Raw genomic sequence first — 27432 nt, 5'->3', positions numbered from 1 at the left:
TCTTTGATACCGGCTGCCAACTAGACATCGAGCCATTGATCACTACCCATTGAGTAAGACAATCTAGCCAGCTTTCTATCCACCTTATCGTCCATTCATCCAATCCATACTTTTTTAACTTGCTGGCAAGAATACTGTGGGAAACCGTATCAAAAGCTTTGCTAAAGTCAAGATATATCACGTCCACCACTTTCCCCATAGCCACAGAGCCAGTTATCTCATCATAGAGGGCAATCACGTTGGTCAGGCATGACTTGCCCTTGATGAATCCATGTTGATTGTTCCTGATCACCTTCCTCTCCTCCAAGTGCTTCAAAATGGATTCCTTGAGGACCTGCTCCATGATTTTTCCAGGGACTGAGGTGATGTTGACTGGTCTAGATTCTCATTCTTCCCTTTTTTAAAGATGGGCACTATATTTGCCTTTTTCCAATCATCCAGGACCTCCCCCGAGCACCACAAGTTTTCAAAGATAATGGACAATGGCTCTGCAATCACATCAGCCAACTCCCTCAGCACCCTTGGATGCAATAGATCCAGACCCATAGACCTGTGCATGTCCCGCTTTTCTAAATAGTCCTTAACCTGTTCTTTCACCACTGAGGGCTGCTCACCTCCTCCCCATACTATGCTGCCCAGTGCATCAGTCTGGGAGCTGCCCTTGTCGGTGAAGACCAAGTCAAAAAAAGCACTGAGTACTTCAGCTTTTTCCACATCATCTGTCACTAGGTTGCTTCCGCCATTCAGTAAGGGTCCCACACTTTCTCTGACCACCTTCTTGTTGCTAACGTAACTGTAGAAACCCTTCTTGTTACCCTTCAATCCCTTGCTAGCTGAAACTCCAAGTTTGCTTTGGCCTTTCTGACTGCACCCCTGCATGCTCTATATACTATGAATCATTATATATTCAAAGTATGTTTTAGAAAGCGTTCAGTGCTGAAACTAAAAGTATCCTGACTTATAACTGCAATAAGAGAAATAAGAGAAGAGGAAAATCAGCAATCATTTTCACATGGCACCATTAATGACATTTTGTATGCTACAGGCTTAATCATGTCCTCATTTTATTGCTCTGTGATAATCTACAGAAGCTAGGTTTGGAGCTTTTAGCTGAGAGGCAAAATTGTGTGTCACTCTGAGTAAAGAGAAGGGAGATGATATAATTTATGACACAGTCACTTGGTTCCTTGTTCAGTGTTAGCTAATAGGTATAAGGTAGTCTTCAATGCCATGCTTCATAAGGCAGGTAACAGATGTATTAGTCTTAGCGCTTCTTCTGTAAATTGGATTTCTGTCAAGATAGCAACAGCAACAAATCAAACAATAGTTCTATGATGCACCAGATTTTTCAAATGTACCCAGAGCAAATCACTGTGATGCAAGGCTCACATCTATTGTCTTGATTAACTACAATCCAATTTTGTAAATTCACAAGCATTAGTATTGTTATTGTGTCAACTCTCCTTGTACAGGTATCTGTCATCATGACTTCTCCATGCTGATTAGATGTACTGTTGAATGGCTCTTGCAACTGCTAATTAACAACTACAAAATTTGGAAATGCTGTTTTCCAGTTCTGCATATTATATAAATATGTTCTGCTAGCTTCTCCACGATGAATGAGCATTCTTAGTAGAAAACGCCTTATGCTCTTACTTGTGAATAGTTATAGTGTAAGATGTATATTAAACTACAACGTATGCAACATTATTGCTTATTACCTCTTTCCCTGAATAACCATCCACACCAAAAATAAGAGACCAGCTTTCTTTAATAAGCACTTAAGGCCGGAGCATGAATTGTCTACAGAGGTTTTGTTTCCTAGAATTCTGGGAATTACTCCAAGTTATTCACTGTAACACCGAGTGAATTTTCTGGGTGTGCTGTCAATAGCGTTAAAAAAATAAAAAGTCCATTAACTCAATAGAATAGAATATTTTCCTGAAATTTGGAAATAACCTGCATCACATACAATAACCATATATAATAAGACAGATGCCTAAACCTCTCTCCTTAAACTAAGCTGTTCCCAGAGTTTCCCTCTCCAGGCCTAGGACCGGAACCACCCCTGAAAGAGGGCTCCAAATACTCTTATATTCTCTGGGCAGCCCCCACATGGGTGCTCAAAGAACTATGACCCACTCCCTTGCCCTCTTGTGCCCCTATAGAGGGCCAACCAAAACTCATTTGTCAGCATACTCCCAGGCCCTGGCTAGCACCTCATCAGACCCTCACTTTCTGAAGAGGAAGGACAGAACTTTGATTCCACCCCTCTCCACAGTTGAGTGCTCAAGTGATCGAGTGCTTCCTGATCATTGTCTAACGTTGCACCCACTCAAAGATAGGTGGTACCCACTCAAAGATAGGTGCTGCTCCAACCTAATCACCAGTTCATTTCAGTTCATTATGTCTAGTACATTTCTCTATACTATGCAGAAGCCCCTCTCCGCAGTTGCTGATAAAAAGTTGGACTGCGAATCACTTGCACTTTGGCTCTCCACGCTTAGCATTCAGTTACCTTCAGGAGCAAACTCTCATCACTGGAGGCTTTTAAGAGCAGGTTGGAGAAACACCTATCAGGGATGGTGTGGGTTCACTTGGTCCTGCTTCAGCGCAGGGGGCTGGACTTGATGACCTCTCAACATCATTTCCAGTCCTACATTTCTGTGATCAATATTTGTGCCATGGTCTGCAAGAGTAGTGTCTCATACTCCTGTTCTTGAGCTTTTCATTGTCTATTCATTTTTCGAATAGCATAAAACAATGTAATGTTACCATTAAAGAATAGTTTTTTAAGCAAGGAAACGGATAAGTTAGTTTCATGTTGCTGAATGTAATTGCATGCTCTTTTCACCTCTGAACAGAATTTGGTGAGTTATTCTAACATTTCTCTCTCGGGCCATGTAAAAAAGCTTAACTTTGTTAGTAGCAACAATTGTTTGGGGTCAACAACTGTAATCACAGTAAATATCAAGTTTCTGAGCCTTGACTTGCCAGGCAAAAGGGGATTGCTCTACATGAAGGAGGCAATTTCATGCTTGAATAGCCTTGCACTATTAAATCAGAAAAATCGAGCCACTGTCAGTTCACAAGGAAGATGCTGCTGCAAGCAAATCTACCACCAATGTATCCGTCTACTGTGTATGTGTGGGAGCTTTACACCTGAAACAGCACACAACAAAGAGGAACCCCAAAATATTGCATTCATGGAAAATAGTAAACAAGGTACGTTTATGATTCTAAATAAATGCATATTTTAGGTGAAATCTGTGCATCCTCAGGAGTTTTATAAATGTCTTATGTCACTATTTCTGTTCTTTGTTTAGATTTATAGGAAAACTAAAAGGGTGCTTATGTGGCAGGTACCCTTGACAGATATTTTTAAGTTAAGAAGAACAGTAAAACTATTAAAAAAGGTAACCAAGCACCAGTTAGCCAAGCAAAAATTCAAAATCCTCCTCCACCTTGAACACTTAGCCACCTTTACTATTCTCCCCACGACCTTCAAATTGTCTTGGAGCTGGGGGCGATGCATTTTAAGGTGCTTTGATGTTAATCAGTTTCAGGCTATGATGGAGCTAGGAAGATGTTGGGGAGGCAAGATTCTTTGCCTTGGCTGTGGAGGCAAAATTGCAAGAGTCATGATTTAAGTTAAAAAAAGGAAGAAGAGTTTGCCATACAACATGTTAATGAAAAAGTTGTTTGTCATGGGAAAAATAAGCAAAGTCAAATATCCGTTATTTTACACAAAAATTATCAATGCCATTTAACAATATGTAGCTAATAGTTAAAAAAAAACATTTAAAAAACCAGCAAGTCTGTACCATTTGACATACAAAGAGCCAAATTTGTATTAAAAAAAAAAAAATCACGGAGGGTCTGTCTCACTATTAGGTTGGCCAGAGCAACCAAAACCATGACTTTTTACAAAAACCAACTAAAAGTCATGTTTTTTGTTGTCAGTGGAGTCATGGTTGATTACTTCCCCAAACTCCTCCCTTCCCCTCTGCTTTGCAGTCCCATTGCCTACCTCGCTCTCCTTGCCCTCAATCCTTCATTTCCTTCTCTTCCTTGCTCCCTCTTCCTGTTTCCTTTCAGGGTCCCACCTTCTTCTTCCTAGTCCCTCCTCCAATTAACTCATTTCCTCCCATCTTCCCCGCATACATCAACCTTCTCAAGACTTCATAATATATTTAAATAAAGAAATAAACTAACAGAGAAAAATAAAAACACAAACCAACAAGGATTGTGGAAAAGTAACCAGAAATAGTGTAACAAATCCAACAAAATTGCACTTGAGAACTTTTCTTTTTTGAACTTCATTAAGGAGAGGAGTTCTTTATGCCTCACAGAGTGATCCCATTTAGGATCTCACTAATAAAGCCATACGGTGGCATCGATGCTGCTGAGTGGCTTGGAACATTTTCATCGCACATTTTCTATTGGAAACAGCCATATCCATGAAACTGATTATTTTTGAAAGATCATACCAGTTTTCATTAAATTTCCTCTGAAAGGATTCCAGACAGCAAAAATGTTTGTTTCAGAATTATTCCAAAATTTTGTTTTAAAAAGTATTTTTGGTTTGAAATTTTTTAACATTATTTTTATATTACCTTTATTTTGTGGGGTGTCAGTACTAGTAGTGCATAATATGACATGTTATTACATAATAACAATTAGAGGAGACGCTGTATTCAATATCCTTGTGTTAGACAGGACTCATTTTTTCTAAATCCTAGGATACTGAAAATAGCTGCTCCTCTAATTAATACTGAGCACTGATCTTTTCTGGATGAAAGTGCTGAAATGTCAAACTGTTTTAATTCAAATACAAACAAGAGACATATTGAACAATGACAAAATCAGAGTTTTTCATCAGTACTAAGAAGCAACTACCTTTAATGATTTCAAAAATACAATAAAATATTTTGATATGTCAAATTTGATATGTCAGTAGTAGTATGACAGAGTATGACCTGACCTGACATGACATATTATCCACTACTTCTACTTACATGTCATGAAACAATGTAAGCAATTTTTTAAAATATAAAAATAAAGGGGCGATAAATTCTGAAACATTTCAGATTTTTTCCAAATTAAAATTTTCAGAATTCCTATTTTGGGGGAAGGGGGATTTGAAATATCAAAATTTCAGATGAAATAGAAATTCTGAGTTTCAATCAGCTCTGGACATATTTTTGCACTTTTAGGCCATTTAATTATTTAGGGATTCTCTGAACAAAGGGCATTTTCAAAAGTGGACCTCTTCACCCTAAAAGAGAGTCATTTGAACGAATCAAATATCTCAAAAGCCAAGCAATGTCTAACTCCTTCATGTAATGTATGCTTTTTATTTGGATACCCACATGGCTCAAATTAAAACATACCAGTATATCAATATTTGGAAGTGAAGCTATCATGTACACTTTCCACAAAATTGTCACTACTAAATATCACAGAGTGCCATTGCACTCTCCAACTTCAGGATGAAAACCCTTCCCTCACAGCACGGGGTAAAACCATATTACTTATTTGTATTACCATGGCTCCTAGGAGTGGTTCTTATGTACCAGGACCCCATTGTGCTAGGTGCTGTACAAACACAGAACAAAGAGATGGTTTCCCTTCCCCAAGAGCTTATTGATACAGCCGCAAATATAGAACTTTGAATTATTATTTTTATTGACGCTGGTGACTGAAGCAACCTCAAATTATATTAGCCATACACAAATACTCCTGATGCACATTCATGTTTTCTTGTCCTCACCCACCTTGGTGCTCAGCTGATAATGCTTGAATCTGAAATCTTAAGTTTCATAGCTATGGCAGATGTAAGATGTTGCATAATGACCCATAGTCCCTCACTTGAGCCATAAATAATATTATTTTTATATAAAAAGAAAATTCTTCAATTCTAATGAGAAATACAAAGAATTCATTGCATATTATGTTAAAGACAATTTCAAAAACAGTCTTTTCTGCTTCCCAGTAGTAGCCTACTGCAATGTAAAATCTGCCAATCTGTATTGAATCTGGCTCTAGGGAGGCATTTCAGTATAAATCTATAAAGACAAGCTCCAATAGTTCTAGAAGGCTGCATACAGACTAGAGATTTTCTTACACTGAATAGCTTGAGAGTAGATAGGATAGTAATTTATTTTTTAATTTTAGAACCAATTCTACAAAGAGTTAGTTAGTGAAACACTTAATATTACAGATTTATGCAATTAGGTAGGAAATTATTTATATTGCTAGTATGTTCAGGTCTCCTTCCATGACTAAAATAATTTCCTGTAACTGAGTTCTTAGGCATATTGGTATCAAGATTCCAAAGCTGTCATGTCTAGAATAAGCTATAGAGCAGTTTTGCATTGCTGTAATGAACACTGATTAAGGTTTTGTAGTTGCTACTAAAACAGATATATGATTAAGTTATTTGGGCTTAAATTATTTTGCTGTCAGGTTACGCAAATTTTTAAACAAATTATAAAGTAATTAGTGAGAATGTTTTGTGCAGTGTGAGGATGAGGTTATGCACCTACACTACAGGAATGTGTTAGAGGAACAGAAAGGGACAGAACTTAAAAAGACCATTCAGCAGAAGAGGTTGAACAAGTAGTTCTGGATCCTTTCTTTTCCATTCAAAGCTTATGAACATCTATGTCCTGCAACTGAGGGAGAGTCTGGAATTTAGAAGATTTTAGACAAACACAGCAAAACTGGGACAGCTCCAAAGGGAACTAAAGAAACTCTTAAGAAGTTTAGAATGGGAATTGCAGAAAGAGAGGCTTTATAGTTTCAAGAATAGAGAACAGGGTTAAGGTTCTGTGTCCCTGCCCAGGTATTCTGAACACTGTTGCAACTCCCTCCTTCAGTGCTTGGATAGCAGCCTCCTCAGTGTGCGTGGGGAGCATGAACACTGCCCTACTCCTTCATGACATACAGCATGCTCCCCTGCCTGGCCAACTAGCTTTGCTGGTTGACACTGTCAGATATAGCATTTCCTAGAATATAATTGGGAGACCTTATTGAATTAAGTTTAAGTACTAAATGAATGATTTATGTATTATTGTGGACTGGGATTGTATGTAACCTCTCCAGTGGGGAAATGTGACAAATTAGACACCTGGTTGTTCAAAGATCTATACTGAACAATGTGCCAGACAAAAATAGATTTTTGGAACAAAGAGTGTTAAATGGTTTTCCTGGGTTATACCTAAGTGGTGGTGAATTCAAATTTCCCACCTCTGGTTATGCAGAAACCCAGCGTTTTGACGCTATGCCCTGAAAAGTGGGACAGTGCCTGCTGACCAGCTGTTACAAGAAGCCAATATCAAAAGACTCAAGCTGGATAAAGAAAAGCCTGAATTGTCCATGGTTGTTCTGGTTCTGAATCTGAGACAGTTGTGAACTTGTAACCAGGGGAAAACACAGTTGTGTGTTCTGAAAGAATGACGTCGAGCAGGGCCTGAGGCTGAAGTTGGGGTGATCTCTGGTAAGCTTTTTAACACGCACATAAATCTTTTATTGTGTTCTCTGTCATGCTTCCAGCCTAAGAATAGATGTACTTGCTTATAAAGAGCTCTTTGGTACCTGCTGGTGAGTAGAGTTATCCGTAGACTATGGAGAGAAAGCAAAGTGCAGACGCTGGCCTGTGTAGATGGTCTGCTTGCCAGGACTATCACAGTGCTAACGGGAACTGTCAGCACGGAAAATATCTGGGAAGGGGAAGAGATGCAGGTCTCTGCCCGAGAGGGTGTGACTGAGGAGCCATGAGCCTAGGGTGCTTTTGAGGTATAAAAGAGTAGGAATACAAGTGCAGTTGCCCTGAACTGAGAGACATCCCTGATGAGGCTAGAGCCATGGTTCTATTACTGTTTAGGGGAAAAGAAGAGAGCAATCCTTGAACTCCTCTTAAGTGTAAGGACTGGATTTTTGCCTGGCCCTTACGCAAGCCTTCTAAAGAGGTGCAGAAGGAAGCTATTTACTCCTTCTACTTCCACTGCACACCTGGGTAAGGGGCCAGCAGAATCTCTCTCTATATGGAATGGTATTGTGTATATTTGGGCAGGAATCTGGAGAACTAGAGGACTATTTCTAGGCATCTGTGTAATGCCTATTTATTCTGAAAAAAGAAAAGGAGTACTTGTGGCACCTTAGAGACTAAACAATTTATTTGAGCATAAGCTTTCATGAGCTACAGCTCACTTCATTGGATGCTGAAAGTACTCCTTTTCTTTTTGCGAATACAGACTAACACGGCTGCTACTCTGAAACCTATTTATTCTGAGGTACTGGCTTTTTCACAATTAACTCTGCTTTAGTGTTACATAGTTAGATGCCTTTTCGGGTAAATATATTTTCAAAGTACCTTACCTGCAATATTTCAAACCATCTCTCCTTGACGTAATCAGAACTCTTTTTAGCATGTCATGTTTCTTTCTAGTTTTACCCCAGACTACGTGATCAATAGAAGCAGTAGTACATGTTCTCTCTAACATTGCTGCTAACTTAAAATTCCTTAAAACTCTCCATTACCTGGAGGTCTACAAAAAAAATTGACAAAAAGGTTCGGCAGCTGGTAAGCTGCTTATCATACCGGCCAATAGAACTGGTCATAAATTTGTGTCAGAAAATGCAAAATTTGTCAAACCTGAAATGTTTTGCAGAAACCTATTGGGTTCACAATCTTCCAGCAAACCACAGGTTTCCTGACAGCTGCCTGGTTTCTCACCACCTTGCCCAGAAGGCAACTGGGGTCCACAGCTCTGGGACAGCCTCACCATGCAGACTGCCCCAGGGCTGGGGACTCCAAGGCTTCTAAGCTCTTGGGCCTACTGGCTCTCCAGGCTGCTCAATGCTTGTGGCAGGCATCTCCATGGCCTGTAGGAGGCAGGCAGCCAGGGGAGCCAGCTAGCTCCGGCATCTGGAAGCCCTGGGGGGCCATAGGAAGGCTGCCTGGGAGCTGTAGAGGGTGGAAGCCTGTGGTAGCTAATTGAAATTGACAATTCTTATCAGTTTCACTGCTGCTCACCACTAAATAGCAGGGGTGAAAGTGATCACTGATGACCAAGTGAACATTACAAGAATCACATCCATTTCAATCAGCAGCTGAGTCCCCAGAAGCAGATATACTTTCAAGAACATCATATGTTGGTGTTTCCAAAATAGAAACATTTAAGCAATTTCCATTTTTGCAGGAAATTTCCAAAATCTGACAAACTTCAAAATGTTAAAATTTCCCATGAAATGGAAGTCCCAAATTTTGACCAGCTCTACTGACCACTATGGTCTCATTGTACTCCACATCTGTCCCTCTGTCTGTATTCACCTGTAGTCTCTTGTCCTATACTTCGATTACAAACTCTTTGGGAAAGTTTTTGTTGTTGTTGTGTATGTACAGTGCCTAGCACAATGGGGTCCAAGTCTATGACTGGGGATCTTAATTGCTATCTCAGAACAAATAATAAATAACTTACTTTGGACATTTCTAGGGCATAATGGTTACCAGGAAAATACAGTAGCTGTCAAATGGCATAGCAAATGGGGTTAATGTGGAATTTTCCTCATCCAGGCATATTTCCCCAAAATCTGCCAGAGGCCTCCAAAACATGGAAGTATGTAGCCTGAGCCACTCCCTTACTTATTTTTTTCCCCAGAGCTAGCACCAGACAGGGACTTATTTTTTTTAAATAACTTCATTACGTTTCTTTGAATTTAGGCATGTTCTCTCAAACTTAGGGCATGATTCTGCTCTCACATGCACCAGTCTAATCCAGAAATAACCTGGAAACAATACATTCATATGGGTATAATACTGATGAAAGTGACAATGGAATCAAGCATTTATTTCTGTATTGGGATAACAGCAACTAGATCAAGAGAGACAAAAGGAAAAAGCTGCAGATTTTAATTGTTCCATTTGTCATCACTCTTATCTTTTTTCCTGACTTAACAGTCATTAGCTAATTTATGTGTTGGGAACTCGCTTTGATCTCAGTCAGGGTATCTGTTTATATTTTTTCTCTCCCCACTGGCAGTCTTCCAAGGTGATGGATTGTGTTGTTTGTTTGTTTTGCTTTTGTGTGTTCACAAGGTAGGTACATTTTCAAACTTTCATTTAACAACACTTTCTAGCAGAACTAATTAATTTAATCTCTCTAGGCTTTCAAATCCATTTTCTTCTTCAAAAGATTATACCCGTTTGAGACAGGTAAATGAGAAGAACTGAGTAGTCTGTATTTTTTCTCTGCATATCTTGTATGCTCAAAAATAAACTAATGGGGTAGCTTTTAATCTTACAACTTGAAGCAACTTTCAAAATAAAGGAATTCTGGAGAGGTTGATCCAGCATGTCTCAAAAACTAGGAATGAAACAACAATTGATGGTAAAAGGCAAATGAAGTGGATATATGACCACCACTGCATAAAACAATTTATCCAAGCGTTAAGTTGTGTGAAGGTTCTCCTGCCAAGTGTTCCCTTCCTAGACAAACAGCCATCTAACCTATAGGTTTCATCAACACTTTTCCTCCCGAACATGTATTGAGGTACTGAAAGCATTTTCATGCTACCATGTAACACTACAGCCTTCCCAGCAGAATGGAGCTTGCAGTCACTGACTGCTGCTGCCACTACCCACAGTGAATGCTTTCCTCCCTTGGGACCATGCACCCAGGTTTTCACTGTCAAAAGCCAATGTAAACCATGGGGTGGGGGGAAGGGTACAGGGAAGGAACATAGCCCAGTACAATGATGTAGATGATAAAGACAAAAGCACCCAAAACCAAATCCTCTCTTCTCCCCCACCAGCCCCTCTCCAAAAGTAGTGGTAAACAGATACTTTTTGAATACTACCTACCACACACACACACACCCTACAAGGAGTGTGAATATATTTCACAAGAAGGAAAAGTAGTTCCATGAACAGACATTATGTTTATTTGTAAATAATTCTAAGCTATAACAAAAACAGAAATATGCACATAAAGTAATTTTAAGTAAATTTTAGAAACCACTGGTCACTTTCAATTATTTATGGTATCTATAATTGGGATCTTTATGTTAAAAACTGTAATGCACCTTACTAAATGGCTAATCCCTGTGAGTAAGTGAACTGTACAATCAATTAAGCAGCAAATTCCTATAAACAATGCTGTGAAATCCATTTTCAAGTAAGTAATAAATAATAATGAATATCAAGTGAGCTATGGAATAATGTGCCAAAAAACCATCCGCCTCCCCAAGTAGCTGATTAGATATGCAGTCAATGTAATAAATAGGTTGGTTCAGATAGCAAGTGCTCTTTCAAAGATTTCCATCACACACACACACACACACAAAATAAAAAAGACCTCACAGAATAAAATAAAAAAGAAAAATGGAATAAAAAAGATTCTCACAGATTGAGAATATAAAGTGTCCACTACTTAAAATCCTCCTTCCTGGTCTTTGAAATCAAATTGGAAGCTCTCTCTTACCTCTTCTATTTATAAATGTCAGAAGCAAGGGGCAGGCTTTCAAGCTGCCATTCAATGTATTCAAACAAAACCCGAACCCAAACATGTGATTTTTGCATCACGATGAGCAATATTGGAACAGCTGAGTATTTTAACTGGAAATTCCTGTTAATTGGTTGCAAACACCTAAGGAGCACCTAGATTTGTGATAACCAAGTCAAGGCAAAAAAAAATTCCAGAGAAAATACTTAGATCAGCTAGAATTAGGGTTGTAGATATACAATCATTAAGGATGAAAATAAAATCTTTAGAAGAGCTTTGGTAGTTTAAAGGGAAAAAAAGTCAGAATATTGTAGGTTTTTGTTTTTTTTTTTATTAAAGAAATCGTTGCCAAGTAAAGCAAAATAAATCAAAAATGGAATTTCTTAACCAAGAATTTTTGAGATACTATGTTCCAAAAACAGCTACAAATATCACTTGCAAAAAATGATAGGCCTCTGATTCCTTCACAATGTTTGTCCAGTGATCACTAAGAATTCTTAAAGAATGTCCCCTCTGGCTGAGAAGCCTATATAAAAAAATTCAGATAGATTAGTTTTGTTATGGAGAAGTTAAAAGGTCAAGTCAAAATTGGATTTGTAAGAGAGAGTTTCCATAGTTAACATTGTGACTAGCTTTCTATCAACTCAATAGCAATTCTTCTTGCAGTTTTCAGAAACATCAAAGTGAGATGGAACATTCGTTCACCATATGGCTCAGAAAAATGTATTGGTTATTATATATCGTTCTTTCATGAGAAGTTCTGATAAAAAAATAATATTCAGAGGCTGTGTTAAAGCGAATGTAGCGAATGTTAAGGTCAGCCAACAAAACAGTCAGTTTGACCACAGACTATTAAAGTTTTCAAGCTCTGAAATTTCAGATGATAGTACATATTCATAATACCTTAATATGACCTGGAATATTTTTATTTCAGACAATGCTCAACTGTTGTGGTTTTTAATGAAGGATATAAAGAAAGTAATACACAATACCATCTGAGATTACACTTAGCTGCTTCAAACGAAAGCGTTTCCAGAGCAGAAAAATAAAAGCCTCACCATTTTGTTCTCATGTGAATTTTTGTGATGAGAAACAAATTCACATGAACCTAAAAAGATGAGAAAAATCCAACTCTAATGGAATATACAGCATATAGAATACTCTTCACAGTCTATTGTCAGAGTCTTATCAATAAAGAGAGATTAAGATTTTTAAACTGCTTGAGACAATTCTTAGAAAGAAAATGAAAACCATGATTTTCTATGGTGAATTAGTGTAATTTTCAAAATGTCATACTAGTATGTGTGCCAAATCAGACTTGGAAGAGAGAAAAATTCTGAAGATGACAATTCAGGATAGAAATTCAAAGGATATGTGCTGTTTTCACTTGAAACACTCTTTTGCAGAATGTACAAGACACACAGAGGTGAATCCACAAAGGGGATTCAGACTCAGTATTGCAAACACCTAATGTTTAGGTGCCTTGCCACCCACTGGAATCCACAGCCCTGAGTTACCTTAGTTAGACTAAGGTGCCACAAGTACTCCTTTTCTTTTTGCGAATACAGACTAATACGGCTGCTACTCTGAAACCAGCACTGAGTTAGACACCCAGGTTTCCTACCCATGGCTAGGGAGTGTTAGACTTCTAAGAAAGGGATTCACAGGAGCCAGCAAGCTGAGCAGGGAGCTAGCAGTAGGAAATGGCAAGAAGAGGATACGACTTAAACCCCCAGAGTCCTCCCCTCCCCCCAGAAAAGGGAGTTATGCACCTAACCCTGGGCCAGAGGGAGTTGCTTCCCTCTGCTCAAGATTCACAGCTATGAACTCTCTCCTGGAGATATGCATCTAAGCTGTTAGTCCTGTCTCAAAAGAGGAGGTGCCACTGCCCTCCCACCCTACCCCTTATACCTAACAGCCTAGTAGTTAGAGCACTCACCTAGGTTCAACTCCCCACTTTGCCAGATGTGGAGCAGAGACCTGAGGCCCAGCGTTCTACATGCCAGGTGAGTGCCCTGACCACCAGGCTATTTGCTATTTTGGGGTGAGTTTCTCTCAGTCTCTCCTGTTGAAACTGTTCTACTTTGTATAGAGGTATCACAGAGAGATGGACCAGCAGCCTTTCTCTGACAAAAATATTGAACCCTGCAGCAACAGCATATGCCTCACTTTACTACAGCTTAGACCACAACAGGAACAGAGCCTACTGAGGAACTGAACAAATACGATAAATGACCAGGAAAAAAAAGCAAAAACAACAACAACTTGGCCACCCTACATGTTGCCTTCTTTATATTTCCATTTCTCTACAGGCCAAAAGTCAAAAAGCTGATGCTTTTTGCAATAAACTATATCATAAATGAAGAATCAGGTTATTATATGAGAATTAACAGCACGTTTTGTACCAGGTTTCTTCTGTTGGCCCATCTTGTTTGCAGGTGTTCAGAATAAATCAGTTCACTGTCGCACACAACTCAGTAACTCTACCCTAGATACAAGGATGGGAGGAATGGCAATTTGGGCAGTAGAAACTTTCCTTTAGGATGCACACACACAAACTTATCACTCTTGTAAACTCAAGTTTTGCCAGCTGCCAAAGCTCCATGATACAGGGAGCAGTGAGGGAGAAGTGGAGGGTAGACCATTCTGGCCATGGCCTCTTTCATATAGTGTGCTCCCTAAACCAAATCTAGGCTGAGTGGTGGTATAGGAACTGCTACACCAACTCTACCTTCCTAAATAGCCAGCTATGCTGGCTGTACACCAAAAACAAAACAACAACCCACGAACAATGTCATGCAAACCACCACCACTGTAGTGGAGAACCAGGTCCTTGGTTTTCATAAATAGATCTTTTCAGCTCTGAGCAATGAAAAAAATCCACTATCCTAGGTCTAATTTCACTATAAAAGCTCATCTGCATGTTCATACAATTACTGCAACCATCACTGTACAAGGTAAATTAAGGTTTGCCAAAAATTACCACACAATCACCAGAAATATTGCCTTGTAGGGAAAAAAATATTGATACAACTTTGTCATAACGGTTACCTAGTGCTGTCTTTCAAATGACTACAGTTCAAGGAGGTGCATACATGCATGGTTTATGCATGAGATTTACCCTAATAGCAGTGTGTGTGTGTGTGTGTGTGTGTGTGTGTGTGTGTGTGTGTTGTGGGACATGGGGGCGTTGCTTGTTTTATTTTAAATTTCACTCAGAGCTGGGGAGATTAATGTTTAAACCCAATATATATAAGCAGGACAATTTATGCTAAGTGAAGATTCAATTTTAAAAGCATGCACAATTGGAGATTTAGACATCTTGACAATGTGTGTATATTTAATTGTTTTCATTTATCTGAAAAAATGTGTTGTAAACTAAAATAATTGAGAGTTAAGTGTAGGTCATGATATTCTAGGAACATGATTTTTCTTAAATGAGAAAATTTAAAATTGATATTTTCATAATTTAATTCAGTTTGCCTCACACTTTTCCTAAATAATCTAGTAATCAATCCTGAAGATACTCACACGAGTAAATCAACTCGTGAGTACTCACATTACTCATGTGTCTGAGCATTTGCAGAATCAGGCACTAAATTATTAGTAATAAGTACCAGCCAATCAGTTTGACTAATGAATATTGTTCTAAGGGAACACTGAGGAATTAGGGAAAATACAGTAACATAACTGAAATGATCCTGTTCATATGCCAGCTGTTGACACTCTTGCAGAATGATGAAGGTAGATGAACTACTTAGACAAGCTTTCTTGTCCTTCCTTATCTGTTCAGATAGTAGCCTTCATGTGGTGACTGATACCCTATAATTCCCACATCAAAACAAAAGCATATGGAATACATAACACATTTATTTAACACTTAAATGTTTAATTTACTCTTTCAGTTGCTCTTTTAGCAGGTTTCTTAAAAAAGAAAAGCATTTTATACGAATACGCAAATAAGTGTGTGAGATCAGGAATGCACATGGATTTTTAACTACACAGAATCTGATCATTTTAAAAAAGAAAAAAAAAAAAGACTCCCTGTCAAGGAAGGGAGAGCTAAAGAGTATCCTATCAGAAAGTGTCTGTATAGGGATGGAAGGTCCAGCAAATCTAAGGTAAAAGTGGGATCCACAGTGGGAGTCATCTGAGAGAACAAATTTAGCAATTTATTACATTGATATGTGTGCCATTATCAGAGTATCTAGGTGGCAAAATACAGAATGGATGAGAAGTAGAGAATTAAAAGGGGGAAGATAACGGTCAGCCAGCACCATATTTCCATATGTTTTAAGTGACCAAAATAAGATTTCTCCTCCCTCCCCGCCCCCCCCAAACAAAAACAAATACACAAAACTAATCATCCTAGTCGCACATCCAAAAATGGTTGGACCTTCATGCAAATCAAGCACCACCCAGACTGATCTCTAGCTAGGTCCGTAAGACTGGCTGGCAGTTCAGTCTATGTCTGTCACTGGTGAACCGATCACACCATCAAAGCTTTGGGCAATCATGTGATTGCTGACTGTGTAGTAGCAGTCCTTGGTAACCATGCTTTGTAATAGGTCTTCCATCCTAATATGCCTGTACCAAGTGAACCAGTGTTGATGGTGAATATGGAATAGGTCTTCCATCCTAATATGCCTGTACAAAGTGAACCAGTGTTGATGCAGGCACTCACTGGGTTTCACTATGGAAAGCTTCATTGCTGATCTTGTCCTGCCACTTAATATGGAGCAGCTGATGAAGCCAACAAGAAGCAAAAACACCAATCCACCATTCTTCAGCCTTTCTCTGCTCCCATGTTTCACTGTCATACAATAAAGTTGGTATAACCAGGGTTCTGTCGATCCACAGCTTTGTCGTAAGCTTTATGCTGTGACATCTCCACAGAGATCACTAAATGGTCTGGAATTTGGCTGCTACTATATGAGCTTCTACAACTTTCAAGCACTCCAGCACTGTCTGCAACACAGCCAAAGTATTTGACATTTGCCATCTGATCAGTATGCCATCTGGTCAGGTTAATACTGAGCTGGTTGTAATCTATTGTCAAAGGGTCCTTCAGGAACTTACTTCTGTCTGATAACCAAACCAAAGTGTACTGGTTCTTGCCCTACCAGATCAGCTATCAACTAGAGTGATTCACAAGATTGATCCAACAAGACAAATGTCATCAAGGTGTTCAAGGTATCAAAGCAAAATGGTGTTCAGCTCAACACCACTGACAGCTGCCTTCTCTAGCCTATCCATCAGCCAATCAATATCAAATATTGAACAAAGATTGTGATAGGATCTACGGGCACAAGGGCCTGAAGATTCAGAGCAGGCTGCACAGCCGGGACAGGAGGCCAGTGAAGAAATTTGGCAACATGTGACCTCCAGAAGAAGAAGGGGGAACGTCCATGTTCCAGCAACGCAGATACAGGTAAGTAACCGTTTTCATGTTCTCTCCACAGGTATCATTGCGGGGAGTGGCCCAGATGATACGTCTGGGGGAAGGGAGCAGAAGGAGACTCCGCCAGTTGAAAGGCATGAGATGCACTGTCCTAAGGTTGGGGGTTCCACGACCACCACTCCCAAGAGAAGGAGGCGGGTGGAGGTGGCCGGGGACTCTCTCCTCAGGGGGACTGAGTCATCTATCTGCCTCCCTGCCCGGGAAAACAGAGAAGCCTGCTGCTTGCCAGCGGCTAAGATTCGCGATGTGACGGAGAGACTGCCGAGACTCATCACGCCCTCGGACCGTTATCCCTTCCTGCTTTTCCACATGGGCACCAATGATACTGCCAAGAATGACCTTGAGCGGATCATTGCAGACTAATGGCTCTGGGAAGGAGGATAAAGGAGTATGAGGCGCAAGTGGTGTTCTCGTCCATCCTCCCCGTGGAAGGAAAAGGCCGGGGTAGGGATCGTCGAATCGTGGAAGTCAATGAATGGCTACGCACGTGGTGTCGGAGAGAAGGCTTTGGATTCTTTGACCATAGGATGGTGTTCCAAGAAGGAGGAGTGCTAGGCAGAGATGGGCTCCACCTAACAAAGAGAGGGAAGAGCATCTTCGCGAGCAGGCTGGCTAACCTAGTGAGGAGGCCTTTAAACTAGGTTCACCGGGGGAAGGAGACCAAAACCCTCAGGTAGGTGGGGAAGCGGGATACCGGGAGGAAGCACAAGCAGGAGCGTGTGAGAGGGGAGGACTCCTGCCTCATACTGAGAATGAGGGGCGATCAGCGGCTTATCTCGAGTGCCTATATACAAATGCACAAAGCCTGGGAAACAAGCAGGGAGAACTGGAGATCCTGGCAAAGTCAAGGAATTATGATGTGATTGGAATAACAGAGACTTGGTGGGATAACTCACATGACTGGAGTACTGTCATGGATGGGTATAAACTGTTCAGGAAGGACAGGGAGGCCAGAAAAGTTGGGGGAGTTGCACTGTATGTAAGGGAGCAGTATGACTGCTCAGAGCTCAAGTATGAAACTGCAGAAAAACCTGAGAGTCTCTGGATTAAGTTTAGAAGCGTGAGCAACAAGGGTGATGTCGTGGTGGGAGTCTGCTATAGACCACCAGACGAGGGGGATGAGGTGGACGAGGCTTTCTTCAGGCAACTCGCAGAAGCTACTAGATCGCACGCCCTGGTTCTCATGGGCGACTTCTATCATCCTGATATCTGCTGGGAGAGCAATACAGCGGGGCACAGACAATCCAGGAAGTTTTTGGAAAGCATAGGGGACAATTTCCTAGTGCAAGTGCTGGAGGAATCAACTAGGGGCAGAGCTCTTCTTGACCTGCTGCTCACAAACCAGGAAGAATTAGTAGGGGAAGCAAAAGTGGATGGGAACCTGGGAGGCAGTGACCGTGAGATGGTCGAGTTCAGGATCCTGACACAAGGAAGAAAGGAAAGCAGCAGAATACAGACCCTGGACTTCAGAAAAGCAGACTTTGACTCCCTCCGGGAACTGATGGGCAGGATCCCCTGGGAGAATAACATGAGGGGGAAAGGAGTCCAGGAGAGCTGGCTGTATTTTAAAGAATCCTTATTGTGGCTACAGGGACAAACCATCCCAATGTATAGAAAGAACAGTAAATATGGGAGGCGACCAGCTTGGCTTAACAGTGAAATCCTTGCTGATCTTAAACACAAAAAAGAGGCTTACAAGAAGTGGAAGATTGGACAAATGACCAGGGATGAGTATAAAAATATTGCTCGGGCATGTAGGAGTGAAATCAGGAAGGCTAAATCACACCTGGAGTTGCAGCTAGCGAGAGATGTTAAGAGTAACAAGAAGGTTTTCTTCAGGTATGTTGGCAACAAGAAGAAAGCCAAGGAAAGTGTGAGCCCCTTACTGAATGAGGGAGGCAACCTAGTGACAGAGGATGTGGAAAAAGCTAATGTACTCAATGCTTTTTTTGCCTCTGTCTTCACGAACAAGGTCAGCTCCCAGACTACTGCACTGGGCAGCACAGCATGGGGAGGAGGTGGCCAACCCTCTGTGAAGAAAGAAGTGGTTTGGGACTATTTAGAAAAGCTGGACGTGCACAAGTCCATGGGGCCGGATGCGTTGTATCCGAGAGTGCTAAAGGAATTGGTGGATGTGATTGCAGAGCCATTGGCCATTATCTTTGAAAACTCATGGCGATCGGGGGCAGTCCCAGAAGACTGGAAAAAGGCTGATGTAGTGCCAATCTTTAAAAAAGGGAAGAAGGAGGATCCTGGGAACTACAGGCCAGTCAGCCTCACCTCAGTCCCTGGAAAAATCATGGAGCAGCTCCTCAAGGAATCAATTCTGAAGCACTTAGAGGAGAGGAAAGTGATCAGAAACAGTCAGCATGGATTCACCAAGGGAAAGTCATGTCTGACTAATCTAATTGCCTTCTATGATGAGTAACTGGTTCTGTGGATGAAGGGAAAGCAGTGGACGTGTTATTCCTTGACTTTAGCAAGGACACGGTCTCCCACAGTATTCTTGCCAGTAAGTTAAAGAAGTATGGGCTGGATGAATGGACTATAAGGTGGATAGAAAGCTGGCTAGATTGTCGGGCTCAACGGGTAGTGATCAATGGCTCCATGTCTAGTTGGCAGCCGGTATCAAGTGGAATGCCCCAGGGGTCGGTCCTGGGGCTGGTTTTGTTCAATATCTTCATAAATGATCTGGAGAATGGTGTGGATTGCACCCTCAGCAAGTTTGCAGATGACACTAAACTGGGAGGAGTGGTAGATACGCTTGACGGTAGGGATAGCATACAGAGGGACCTAGACAAATTGGAGGATTGGGCCAAAAGAAATCTGATGAGGTTCAACAAGGACAAGTGCAGAGTCCTGCACTTAGGATGGAAGAATCCAATGCACTGCTACAAACTAGGGACCGAATGGCTCGGGAGCAGTTCTGCAGAGAAGGACCTAGGGGTGACAGTGGACGAGAAGCTGGATATGAGTCAGCAGTGTGCCCTTGTTGCCAAGAAGGCCAATGGCATTTTGGGATGTATAAATAGGGGCATTGCCAGCAGATCGAGGGACGTGATCGTTCCCCTCTATTCGACATTGGTGAGGCCTCATCTGGAGTAGTGTGTCCAGTTTTGGGCCCCACACTACAAGAAGGATGTGGAAAAATTGGAAAGAGTCCAGCGGAGGGCAACAAAAATGATTAGGGGTCTGGAACACATGACCTATGAGGAGAGGCTGAGGAAACTGGTATTGTTTAGTCTTCAGAAGAGAAGAATGAGGCGGGATTTGATAGCTGCTTTTAACTACCTGAAAGGTGGATCCAAAGAGGATGGATCTAGACTATAATCAGTGATAGCAGATGACAGGACAAGGAGTAATGGTCTCAAGTTGCAGTGGGGGCGATTTAGGTTGGATATTAGGAAAAACTTTCTCACTAGGAGGGTGGTGAAACACTGGAATGCGTTATCTAGGGAGGTGGTGGAATCCCCTTCCTTAGAAGTTTTTAAGGTCAGGCTTGACAAAGCCCTGGCTGGGATGATTTAGTTGGGGATTGGTCCTGCTCTGGGCAGGGGTTGGACTAGATGACCTCCAGAGGTCCCTTCCAACTCTGATATTCTATGATTCTATGAGTATGTAGCCTCAAATTCCCATGGAAATAGGAAACCATGCTATATATCTACCATTATCTCAAAACACAGCTTTCTATTTCATTATAGAACTCTATTAATAACGTTATCTTCCCAGGGATGCAGTCATGTCATCAAATCCTACAGGCTCACCTGATGCACTGAATCAAAGTCTGATTGAAGTTTATTAATAAAGTGCTGCACATGGTTTATTGAATTCAAGCATCTTCTCAAAAAGCTGTCTCATGTTAAAGATTTAGTCAATAGAGAAATGACCAAGTTTCGTGCCTTTGCCACAAAGTTCAGAACTGATTCAAGACATTAACTCTTTCCCTGGGACCGACAACAGCATAAAACCATTATAGTGACTATTACATCCAGCCTTATTGCGTTTTTCTAACAAGAGGCAGAACACCACCCTTCTTCCAGTGAAAAATTATATTAGTGAGCCAGATGGTCTGGAAGAACCTGCGCAGTCGTGGAACAACAATACTCTCACCTGTCTTCGGTAACTTAGGTGTGAGGTTACAAAGCCCAGGGGCCTTCCCAGATTTTAAATTTACAGACCGCAATCTACAAGTATCCTTAAATGGATACCGACATCTGTAAAACTTGATTTGTTCCAAACGTCAATCCTTCATGCATGTAATTTCAATTGAAAGCCTCCTTAGAAGGACTGAGCCTTTTTTTAAAAAATAAAAGGAGGACTTGTGGCACCTTAGAGACTAACAAATTTATTTGAGCATAAGCTTTCGTGAGCTACAGCTCATTTCATCGGATGCATTCGCTTATGCTCAAATAAATTTGTTAGTCTCTAAGGTGCCACAAGGACTCCTTTTCTTTTTGCTAATACAGATTAACACAGCTGCTACTCTGAAACCTTTTTAAAAATAGTATCTTTTTTATATATATCCAAAAACTGAAGTTAAGAAATTAGGGGACTGATTTTCCACTCCATTACATTAGCTTTATGCTTCAAGGCCCTTCATTTTTGGTTTTTATTTTGTTTAAAATTTCCCAGGAATTTATAGATGGTGTTTATTATAAAAAAAAATTTAAAATGGGAAAAAAAATCAGTGCTTCAGTTTTCTGGGTAAATATCGGGGACAAGAAGAGGGAAATAAAGCAACAAATAGAGAAGAGTGGCCTCAGAAGTGGAAGAGGTAGAGGAGGGAAGGGCATAGTCTCCTCATGCTGCCTTCTCTACCTCTTCCACTTCTAGGCCTGTTCCAGAAGGAGAGATGGCAACTCTGTTACTTAGGATTCCCAAGTTACTAGGCTGCCATCTCTCCTTCTGGAGCAGGGAGCTGGGTTCAGGGAGCTCCAGCAGTTCTAATTTTAGGACTCAAGCACCAAGGTCCATATCTATGCACATGTGCATACATCTTCCATGACACTGTCTTACTTTAACAGATAAAAAATTAATCTAACATCACACCTGCCTAACATCATGTGTTAGATTTTCTTAATCCAATTTTTCATGTAGTTGAGTGATTGAATAAAAGGTTTTGTCAAACCTGGAAATGTTTCACGAAAAATTGGTAAAAACTGAAAATGAAGGGCCTTGCTTATGCTGCAGTAACTCCATTATTTCCTGGACATATGGACATACACATGTTGGGGGGACAAGAGGAAATTCTTATTCCTATCCTCTCCTATATACACCATTGCCATAGTTGGCCAGGTACCAAATGGAGTTTTTTCTACCTTTAAGTGAAGCATTACATTCAGCAATGAATGGGGAATTTTATTTGGCACAACAACTTAGCACAACATACACTGCAGACACTGACAATTATTATATAAATCACATGTTCATGCATACATACACGCAGAGCACAATGGATGGCACACTTGTCCTTTGACTCTGTTAAAAATAGGCCTCCTGAACTGAAGGAGAGTTGCGGTACTGACACGCGTAGACCTCAAAGCCGCTACATGGATTTACAACTTGAGGGCAATACACTTATTGACACCCAAAAAGCCAGCACATTACAGAAAATTCCTCAAGATAATTTTGTAATGATGGGAAATCTAAGACAAGTTTTTTGTAACATAAAATCTCAGTAATCAAAGCAGTCAGGACTTTACAAAGACCTTATGATGTAAGCCAGCATGCAGTCTCAGGATAGTTTACTTTTCCACCATTAGTGCTTCAGTGCTAGGAGCTATCTATATGCATAATTACTATGAATTTTCAGATAGTAAATACAAACACTTTCATAACATATTCAGAAGTACCCCTTGGGAAAAAAAGTAACTATGATCCCAGTGATGTGACACACACTAGATAACTATGTCATATGCCATGATATGAAGGGATTGATGCAACCTGACATTGTACAGTACTTCATAAACTACACTGTGTGGAATACTAACATTTTTTAATACATAAAAGTTTGTAGAAGACTCTAGAGATGGTATTGGAGAATACGTGTTGTCACGGACTTCTCAGGACATCTTTCTAGCCTGTGGAAATAGTTCTTACTACCTTTTTTTTTTTAAAGTAAGGTTCTGATTATGTATACATATGTTAAATCTTTACCCAAATATGTTTCAAGCAGAATTATTAGAGATACTGTTTTTCCCCTCAGGTACTATAGCTGGTAACTGAGTGCTGTATAAATTGCTCAGTGCATGCCACAGTTGTCCGCTGATAGCAATTTAAAAAAAATACAAATAAAAGGCAGCTTTAGAAAACGTGATTGAGGTCTAATTCTCCTCAGTACACCCCCTACACACACACACATCCCTACTGCCATTGACAAGAATTTTGTAAGTACAGGGAATATAGAAGATAAATCATTATGTTTTCAAACAGCTTCTTCAACCAACTACTGAAAATAATCAAGTATTAAACAATCAAATATTGAGCCCTATCATGCCCTGAAATCAATTAGGAATCCTGGGCAAATATCTACTGGTAAAATGTGGCCCATAGTATGATTTTTGAGCCATATGTGTTGAAAAGTACACAGAGCATTGCAAACTCACCCTTCTAATCTTACATCTGGCAAACTTCTGTTAAGTGCAATCAAGTCACTGGCCATAAGGTTAAACTGGTTAATTTTAAACAGCTCTTTCATTTTCTCCTGTTCATCTTTGGGAATGAGCACAGCCTTTCCCATCTCTCCAGGTCCTTCTTGGTTTCTTGAAATAACAGCTGTAACACAAGATAACAAAATACCCACTTTTAATATTTGTGTGTTGATTTCATTCTGCACTAATAGGAGACTTATGTCATCTATCAACATGGGGTAATTTAGAGAAAAATAAAATGTCTGCACTCCAGCCTGAGATTTCACCCATATCTGGACCTGAACTTAAATTCTAAACTTTTTTTTTTTAAGAAAAAGTTTAGAATTTTCAAATACATTTTTCCACCCACTTCTAGTTTCTGAAGTGACCACATATAACAGTAATGAATTGTTATTCTCATTATATCTATATATGATTGTGTCACAGTATCATATTCCCAGTGAAATTTTGCAGACACAAGAGATGTCCATGAGATTTATATAAGCATCCAAATTATCTGATGGTTATGAAAATTGAATCCAAACCCTAACCTTTTAAAATTCACCCTTGACTGCTGCGCACATGCTACTAAATATTCTAGCCCTAAAGAAACTAATCCCAGAGCGAGAAGATTGTAAACATACATTATCCCAATGTGAATTATGCTACAATATTGGTACAGTCTTAGAATATATGTTTTACATATTTTTATATACTTGATGAGAGGTATTTTTACATACAGCACATTTTAACCTATGTCTTATTATTTTCTAAGTTTCTCAGTATCAAAATAAAAAGTATATTGAACTTGAGATGTAATTACATCATCATATTATACAAGACAAAAGAGTGGCAAGGAACATCCTCCTGAAAAACAATGTAATAAGTACAATCAATTTCACTATGTACCTTCAATGTGTATTTAAATAAAAAAATAAATCTTCAAGAAAACTAAGTTTTTATATTACTAATTATTTGCATGTTAAATCAATCCATAAAACAAGAGCATTCTTTTAAAAACAATCAGCATAATAAAATTGCTAGTTCTTCAGTGTCAAGATTTATCTGATGATGACAACGACGACGTGGATAATCAAATGAAAACATTGCCACTGTGGCCCTGATCCTACAATCAAACCTGCACAGGCATTTGACTGCAGGATTGGATTAAAAGAAAAGGAGTACTAGTGGCACCTTAGAGACTAACCAATTTATTTGAGCATAAGCTTTCGTGAGCTACAGCTCACTTCATCGGATGCATTCAGTGGAAAATACAGTGAGGAGATTTATATACACACAGAACATGAAAAAATGGGTGTTATCATACACACTGTAAGGAGACTGATCACTTAAGATGAGCTATTACCAGCAGGAGGGCGGGGGTGGGGGAGAAAACCTTTTGTAGTGATAATCAAGGTGGGCCATTTAGTTTGTTTTGAAGGTTTGGTGAAGGAAGTTCTTAAAGTTAATCAGAAAATACCCAGGGATATTAGTGTGACATAATTTGCCCAGACATTGTCACACAACCACAGAACCCATTTCCTAGAATAAAAGAAACAACAAAATATTTTTAACAAAAGCTTCAGTTACTATTTAAAGTCTGAAACCAAGCCATATCTTTATTCAGGTTTCCTAAACCTGAGATTGACCTCACTTTTTAGCGGAGGTGGGGTGCACAAGGAGTACAGTTGTCCAGCTTGCTGGGGGATGGAGGGGAAAAACAAACAAGAAGCCGCTTTGATCAACAACCCCAAAAAAGCTGGATCTCAGGAAACTGTACCAAAAGCAAAGGAAGAGGAACTCTCCTCTGAAGCACTGATGTCACCTCTGGCAGGGGCAGGAGCCAGGTCTCACTTGCCAGGGGTAAAATCCTAGCCCTAGTGAAGTCAATAGCACGACTCCCAAGAGACTCTCATGGGATCAGGATTTCACCCCAGGCATGTCTCCATAGCATTCCTATGAAATAGGCTGCTTAATGGGATATCCTAAAGGATGTCCCACTTATTGAATCCAAATTGGGCAGCTTGATCTATTAGCTTGTCCACTGACAGCATTAACCTGAAAATTATCTGTGAGAACCTCACTCCCATATGAAATATTTAAACCATAATAATAGAAAAAAAGTACTCTTTCTTAACTCTATTAATTGTGTGACAGAACAGTCCTACAAAACCAATCGACCACAATGAACTCAATAAAGCTTTTTGAAGGAGAACTGTACTAACCAATTAGCTTCTGATCCTGAAAAAAATCCAACACATGCAACAACCCAGTTTTCTACATTTAATTGCAGAAATTTATCATACAATATTGGTCCTCAGTTTCCTGTTCAATTCCATCCATACTTGGCTTGAAAAAAAATATGAAGGTAATAAAAATGGAACTAGGAAGCATCAACACAGCAGTGTCTGCTAACAACTACATGTAGGTAAATGAGCATAAAAAACAGCATTTATATCATGCCATTTAAAATCTGACACAAATCAATAAAAACAAAATCTTCAAAAATCCCTCCACCTTACCTCATTCCCTGATATAGAGAGAAGTCTACCAAGAGAGAAATGGAATACATGAGAGTGTGATCTGCTATAAAAATATCATCAGAATGAGTTTGGGATGGTTGCATTACCCATGATTGGCAAAGCCACAAATGAGTTATGCAAGTCATCACAAACTAGTGTAGATAAATGCTTGTTATAACATATATTCGGTATATGTCACATGTTATGGGGGGTAGAGCCCACAATTGCAGGAATGGTTAAGGGTGTTTAAATCTTTTTATAGGCACTACAGAAATAATTTACAAGTCTATACAATTTAGTAACAATATCCTTACTATAGGATGTTTACCCATTCCCATTTTGCATAGGACTGTGCCCCATATGGAAAAAAGTCTCATAGAATTTAATTGGGGTCTTTAGAAATATTGTGTGCCCCTACATACAACCAGACTATCTTCATGCTTAGCTTGCCATTTAAGTTCATGAATCATGACTTCCTCCTCAGCAGGCTGGGCAGTATCTGCAGTATTCCAATCTCCACATGGAACTCCCAATATTTTTCTGAGACTACAGTGGCTTACTTTTCAGAGCTGGGAACCTTTTATTTCTCTGTTCATGTTTTCAGTTCCTTAGCATGGGAACGAACTGGCTTGGTTTTGAAAAAAAAAAATACAGAGCATAAATGCCCGGAGGGGGGCTGTTACTTATCAGTGCCTCTGTAGCCAATTATTCATTAAAATTGCTTATTCTTGTAACAAAGAAAACAAACACCTGTAAAAGCCTTTCCAAACCATCATTGTTCCACAGGAGATGAAGGACTTCGGAGCAGACTGTAGAACTATGGGTTCACTAAACAAATTAGACATTAGTCCTTATTAGGTGAATTTAATAGAAATGAGCTTAGACGTTTGACTTTTTTATATATATTATGGACTACAGATAGTGTAACATAGCGTTTGACCACACCACAGAAATCTTGTCTCCCCAGTTCTAGTTTACACCTTAACTGAACAAAGAATGTAGTACAACTCATTTAAAAGAATCCATTTATTATGCCCATTTTGATCAATATCAGCTGTGACAAAGTTCCTCCTCTACCTTGGTGGATCTTGCACTTATTGGCAGATTTGCTCACCATGGAGCTTCACGGCAGTCCTCAGTTTGGCCGTTTTCGTGAACCCACAGTCCAGGTCAACCCCTGTGTCTGACCAGGAGTTGGGAGGTTTGGGGGGGAACCCGGGCCTGCCCTCTCCTCCAGGTTCCAGCCCAGGGCCCTGTGGAATGCAGCTGTCTAGAGTGCCTTCTGGAACAGCTGTGTGACAGCTACAACTCCC

The 27432-nt window shown here is 40.0% G+C and overlaps 1 protein-coding gene across 3 annotated transcripts in view; it reads right to left on the bottom strand.

The window, feature by feature from the left end:
• GALNT13 (polypeptide N-acetylgalactosaminyltransferase 13) overlaps positions 1–27432 on the bottom strand; it is a 331481-nt gene that overhangs the window by 181902 nt on the left and 122147 nt on the right. For all 3 annotated transcript variants that reach the window (XM_037912743.2, XM_043525194.1, XM_037912744.2), the window contains one exon: positions 23574–23742. In XM_037912743.2, coding sequence (XP_037768671.1) covers positions 23574–23742 — 169 coding nt within the window. The remainder of the gene's footprint in view (positions 1–23573; positions 23743–27432) is intronic.

Source organism: Chelonia mydas, chromosome 11 (assembly GCF_015237465.2).
Source record: "Chelonia mydas isolate rCheMyd1 chromosome 11, rCheMyd1.pri.v2, whole genome shotgun sequence".
Classification (NCBI taxonomy): domain Eukaryota; kingdom Metazoa; phylum Chordata; order Testudines; family Cheloniidae; genus Chelonia; species Chelonia mydas.
This window is presented reverse-complemented; position numbering and strand designations above follow the sequence as displayed.